Raw genomic sequence first — 6,000 nt, 5'->3', positions numbered from 1 at the left:
GATATGAGGAACACCACCTGGTCTACTTCACATTTGGTGGATGGACCACCGGGAACCCCAAGGAGTGCTTTTGAAGAATTTGGTGCAATTGTTTGCGTATTTCACGCATGAGAACAACGTTATTTTCCCGGCGTAAGACTCAATCTTAACTTAGAGCACTGATAACTTTACTACCAGCAAAATAGCTCTTCTGATTAAATCCATGCTCTACTTCATAAGTGACTAATACACGGATTGGGAAATGGCCTCCTCTGAGTGTATTTCAAAGTTTCTGACTGTGACCCCCGAAGTGTTTTTCAGGGCCTCCAGACAAACAATGTCTGCTTTACGTTTCACCATCTCTCTGAATGTTGGCATCGGCAGCTTTCAATTCCAACATGATGATGGAATGAATAATAATGCACTTACATTTGAATTTTAGTCTGAATCCTCTAAAGTATAAGTACACAGTAAGTAGTACAGGTGAGTTGCATATTTCAAGTAAGTTATTTCAGGGTACAGAATTAATGAATAATAACATAATTCAATTCACATTCATAGCCTACATCATTTTTTTTTAAAGCTTTCTGAAAATGAACTATAGCCAGACTGGTATAGTTCTAATTTAACAAGGTATTAAAAGACCTTAAAATTATAAACTTACTGCTGAGTGTCACAATCAAATCAGTTTCTATTGGCTCAAAGCCAACATGCGTGGGAGTAATGGACACACTGAATTTTATCGGCGCAAATCTTTATATACCATCTTTATATATGCAACGTTTAATGATCAAGCACAATGTTATAATTCTTAGATAACCATTTCACAGACCCAATTTATGTAGATGCATAATATACACTTTTAAACTAAAAGACCTTAATGACAAGCTATGTGCCTGACTGGAGGCCTTAAATAAGGAAACAATGATAGGCTAACTTGTATTTTGAGTTTTATTGTATAACTGTCCTGTACCGTTTCCTAATCAGATGTTCTCAGGACCTTTGACTGATCTTCAGCACAGTCGTCGTGGGCAACCGTCTACAGTGACTCGACTGGTATCAATTACAGTCCATAATCCACGGAAACGCTAACTAGCTGCCAAATATTAGCAGGCTCTAATCTGCATCAACTCCTGTGTACCTTGGTTATTATGCTTTTTTTCCTATTGGTTAACGAAGCCGTTTGCTTTGGGAGATATTTTATCTTAGTTAGTTAAGTTATTTTGAGACGCAAACCAAAGTTCAAGATGACACTGATCTTATACGAGGCGTGAAGAGCTTCTTTTCGGTTGTGGAAATGACCACCGTGACTGACTGGGTACTTTGCGCTTATCGTTTCACCGTTCATGCCCCTTTTCTAATTATATGTTCACACACCAGAGTCTTTGACCCTTGACGAGCTTCCATCCCATAAACAACTCCATTCATCAACCATGAAAGAACAGCAGGGGTGATCTAACAGACAGAAATAGATTGCCGACTTGATCCTCTGCCGGCCCGGGCCAACCATTGTAATCCCGTTGACGTAGCATCAGACCAGGCTACTGAGAGGGATTAGCGGTGGGGGCCGAGAGTTTATAAATGCAGGCGGGAAGGACTCAGGGAAGGAATCGGCCAGAACACGACAGCTCAAGCGCTTCCACGTGTCAGGAAGGAAAGATCCAGACAGAAGCAGACCAGAAAACTAGCCGTCTTCAGCCGCCGGAGAAACCGCTATAGCCATGGAGCCCGCGGCCCAGACGGCGACTGCCATCGCACCGTTCGACAGAGAGACTTTCCACAGAAGAGTCCTGAGGACGACCTCCAGAGGAGCGTCGTCTCGTTTCGTGAAGAGCTCGATCATGATCCTGTCCTCGTTTGCCATCTCCACTCTGGCAATGAACTGCGGGAAGAAGATCCTAGAGTCTCGACACAAACCCAACGGGAATTAGCGACGGCGGCCGGATGGACACGCCTTCATCGGTTTTAACGAGGAAAGTCTCTGTTCTGACGACATGGTTTTGTGTTCCCGCGTAGCAACATGTGAAAGAGTTAGCCGGGAGAGTCAGAAGGGAATGAAGATCTCAGAGGACGTGCGACAGATCCACAACAACAACACCAACAGGAGACATGTCAAGATCAATCGATGCAGCGCCTTGTTGGGTCATTATACAGATTAGTCGACCGAGATGTCTTTAGCCACTTCTTAATTAAAAATTAAACTTCGTAATTAAAAAATTGCAATGCCAAACAACTTTTTCCTTTTGTTAAATGATAAGTAATGAATGTTTGGATTCCCCTGTTTTGTGCACCAAAACTCAGGAACCATACAATCCCCAGATATGTGGTACATAACACATACATTATAAGTCTTTATGCAGTACTGCCAGACTGTGATATCAGTGTAGATGGAACAAGCTGTGTAGAGTGGTTTTCATTCTGCAGTTTGTCATGTTTCTTTTGATGATACGTTTGCATTTGTTCATGTCAGACGACACAACATGCAGCATCGCGTTCCAGTCTTTTAAAACCCTGGTGTAGTTTGTCGTATCGCCACAAGAGGGCAGTATTAGCGCTGAGGATTGCGACCTATTCCACAACAATGCCTTTTTGTTTCTTGTATTGTGTAGAACTTTTAAAGCAAGCGCTCTTACGAAGGGAGAAACGTGAGTTTTATAAAAATGAAAATAAAAAAAACTTTTACAAACAGGAAAAAATAAAGATCTTCATTTACGTCTGCAGTGGCGATACAAACACAAAACGTCCGTAATGTTTCATCAAAGTCCACGTCGGTGTCGTAATCTCACAAAGAGCTTATGATTTCCAGTCAGTGTGCGCGCATGTCTTCAGAGTGTCGTCTTCAGAGTGTGTCGAGGCTCTTCAGCCTGCGCTCGCTGAAGAAGCGGTGCGTCTGGCGGGTCGGGTTTTGCTCGTTACCTCCAGCTGATGCACTGAAGTAGGCCAACATGGACTTGTTGTTCTGCCGCTGGGCAGCCTTCTCCCCGTCCTCGTCCTCGTCGTCCCTGTGGACAATTTAATACAAACACTTAACTGATTTTTTTTTTTTATACTGTGGTTAGTTCTTGTCTCATTAAGTCAAAAGGATTTGCACAGACATTAAAGCATGATTTGGAAATCAAAGGGGATGTGGTTTTCTCATGCACGCACCAAAGCAAACTTCAAAAGCTTTTTTGGTTATTTTTAATTAAGTTGTTTTTGGCTTCTATGGACTCGGTTAACAGCTGGAAACTATTTTTAATGCTTTAATTTAATTATTTGTGTCACAGATAAGGAAGATCATGTTTTAATGCAGAGTTTCAATGGTATTCTTTAACTCCCCAAATAAACCTCTGCTTTTTATACGTCTAAGGACTTTAGTCAAAAGCAGTTTTTTTTTTTTTTACCAGTGGACTGTCACACCCTTGCTGTCCATCAGGGTTTGGGCAGTGCTCCAGCTAAATCGAACAAACTGAGGGTAACCGAACACTGGGTCCAGGTACTTCAGCAACCACGCTTTAGTCTTGGGGTCTGAAAACACAGAGGTGAAGAAAAGATCTGTTCATCTACAGGCATCGATAACCGTGTCAGTCTTGTTGAGGTAACGTTAGCGGTGGCATGAAATTTGAAATAAATCTGTTGATGGAGTGAATTCAGATTTAAGGGTATATTCTGAAGTATTTCTAAAACACAGATGTCATTATAGAGGCACGATAACAGGCATGTTTCTGTCACCACTGGGGTATCCGGAGCCGTAGTCTGCATCCACGTCTTCCAGGTCCTCGGCGAACTTCCAGCCCTTCACAATGCGATCCCGGGCCACCTGAGGAACAGAAAGCTAGTGACTGATTTTGAACAAAGCTGAAAAAGTGGAGACAGAGCTTTGCAGCAGCAGCCGTCGGCGCGGTAACCCTGAACTACGACTGCTGAGGTAAGAGGGAGATCCGGTCGGCTACTGACCTTCGCACATATACTGGCGGCACTGACGACGGGGAAGAGGGAGTCGGCCTTTGGCCTCACCGTCACCTCGATACCTGGGAAAAGCTTCGAGAGTTTCTCCTCGTACTTCTCTGCCGGTCCGACCGTGTCCACGAAGACCTGCAGAGAAGCAGGGAGGTGGACGAGGGAAGGCCACGTTAGACAGGAGGGAGCAAAGAAATGAGACAAACGAGTGAAAATGAGAATGCGTGGCGCCGTCTAATGTTGAATGTTTCCATCTGTACGCAACAACAAAAACAGCCCGAGGTGTCCACCTTTATATTTACATGAATCACATACCTCTTTGAGCTGAACTCCACTGTCCAAGGCATACTGGACCAGACCAATAGCGGTGTCATGCGAGAGGGCGTTCAGGTTGTATTTTGTCCTAACACGAGCAGACATCTCGTCAGGGTGTGAATATAAAACACATCTTATGAAGAAGAGAACCGCTCTGTGGCATACGGCATGTGTAACACGTACCTCTGCAACATGCTGGTGGAGATGGTGTTCGGGGAGAGAATCTGCAGAGCCCAGCCGATATAACTCCGGGCTTCATCCAGTGCTCGGAAAAGATTCTCTCTTTCTGCCTCGGTCAGAGTCTTTGAATCTGATGAGGGAGCAACGGAGATGAAACACAAATGTGAAGAAGGAGAAGGGGGAGGAGAAGAAGAAGAAGAACCGGCTCAGAAAGACTGCGCGACGTCTGTGGCGACGCAGGCCGACAGGATTACCTGCCACTTTGGATTCCTTCAGCTCCTGCTTTTTGGAAACCGGACAGAAACATATTCCATACACCATCGGCCCTGCGACACAGAACATGAACACTGTTAAAGCGTGTGGACTACCACGCGGAACAATGCATTCAGAACCGTGGCAGACAGGTGTATCAGATCCACGATGGATTACAGGTGACTGCAATGCGTAGTGTCGGGATGGAGTGCGGGACAATTAACCGACGGCGTACCCAGCACGGGCCCCCGGCCGGCCTCGTCGATGCCCAAACAGCAGTCCTCAGTCCGGCAGACATCAGGGATCTGAGAGGCCAGTCGGCAGCTGACCGAGTTGTCTGTGTCAAAGGGGCTGAGGTCCATGACCTGAGAGATGGAGAGAGAGAGAGAGAGAGACAGAAACAGAGAGAGAGAGACACACCATTTAAGGTTATTTTATCTCGTCTTGTTGAAGTCTTACTCGATGTCCTTACTCGTGCCGACCCGCCGTGTCAGCCGACGTCACGCGAGCAGCAGCAAACACACGGAAGCGTGAGCACAACTCAAACCAGTTAGCCGACTTGCTAACTGACGTTACTCGAGCCGGCCTTTGTTACCATGGTTTTGTGTCAAAACGAGCAGTTTGGGCTCTCGCGAGAAAACCCTGAACGTAGTGAACAAAGCTCATTCTCACCAAAGTGGAGGCGACAGCGCTGTTCACAGCTCCTGGTGCGCTGCTTCACGGACGGATTTGGCGCCCCTGGAATGACGTCACTGGCTTCTTCTTCTTCTTCTTCTTCTTCTTCTTCTTCTTCTTCGCCTTTACAGTCTATGGACGTATTGCAAGGCCACATTTTAGTTACATACCGCATTTTTCGTATCAGAGTATGTCGGGGAAAATAATAATAAATAAAAAAGATAATACATTAAAAAATAAAAATACATGTATATTCTATTAAACAATCTGATGTTTATTAAGAAGTCTCGTATCCACTTTGAAATCCCGTGTAAAAAAAACAGTATCTCCAACCATGGAAGGCTCCAACTGTCTTTTATACTTTATAGTATGTTCTGCTTCACTGTCCTCATCATGTCTCCTCTCCTTCCTCTTTGAACTGGTTTAGGTGCATTACCGCCACCAGCTGGTCTGGAGTACCGATACTGGTTTGATCGCCGGTTAAAAGTAATTAAAAAAAACAAGCGGGCTACAAAGCGTTAAATGTGATCAGCAGAATGTACTGAAGCTATCAAAAAGCTATAAGAAGTATAGATAAAAGGGAATGGGCCCCTTTTCAGAGTGTCATATTTGTAGTCATATTTGTATATATATATATATATATATATATATATATATATA

General features: G+C 44.4%; 1 protein-coding gene across 1 annotated transcript; it reads right to left on the bottom strand.

Moving 5' to 3' along the window:
- Positions 1-746: 746 nt before the first annotated feature.
- rnaseh2a (ribonuclease H2, subunit A) lies at positions 747-5,467 on the bottom strand. The gene is made up of 9 exons (XM_034540391.1): positions 5,338-5,467; positions 4,901-5,030; positions 4,668-4,739; positions 4,417-4,543; positions 4,234-4,321; positions 3,916-4,053; positions 3,691-3,778; positions 3,363-3,486; positions 747-2,981 (listed from the first exon to the last, which is right to left on the bottom strand). The coding sequence occupies exons 2-9, from the start codon at positions 5,025-5,027 to the stop codon at positions 2,819-2,821; spliced, it is 927 nt and encodes a 308-aa protein (XP_034396282.1). The 5' UTR covers positions 5,028-5,030; positions 5,338-5,467; the 3' UTR covers positions 747-2,818.
- Positions 5,468-6,000: the final 533 nt, after the last annotated feature.

This window comes from Cyclopterus lumpus, chromosome 1 (genome assembly GCF_009769545.1).
Source record: "Cyclopterus lumpus isolate fCycLum1 chromosome 1, fCycLum1.pri, whole genome shotgun sequence".
Lineage (NCBI taxonomy): Eukaryota > Metazoa > Chordata > Actinopteri > Perciformes > Cyclopteridae > Cyclopterus > Cyclopterus lumpus.
This window is presented reverse-complemented; position numbering and strand designations above follow the sequence as displayed.

Bases quoted from the DNA above. Each gene is read 5' to 3' on its own strand.
- rnaseh2a (XM_034540391.1), bottom strand. From the start codon at position 5,027: ATGGACCTCAGCCCCTTTGACACAGACAACTCGGTCAGCTGCCGACTG. The intron at 4,322-4,416 runs GTACGTGTTACA...TGCTCGTGTTAG, and splicing joins TCCACCAGCATGTTGCAGAG to GACAAAATACAACCTGAACG. The intron at 3,779-3,915 runs GTCAGTAGCCGA...TCTGTTCCTCAG, and splicing joins CCGCCAGTATATGTGCGAAG to GTGGCCCGGGATCGCATTGT.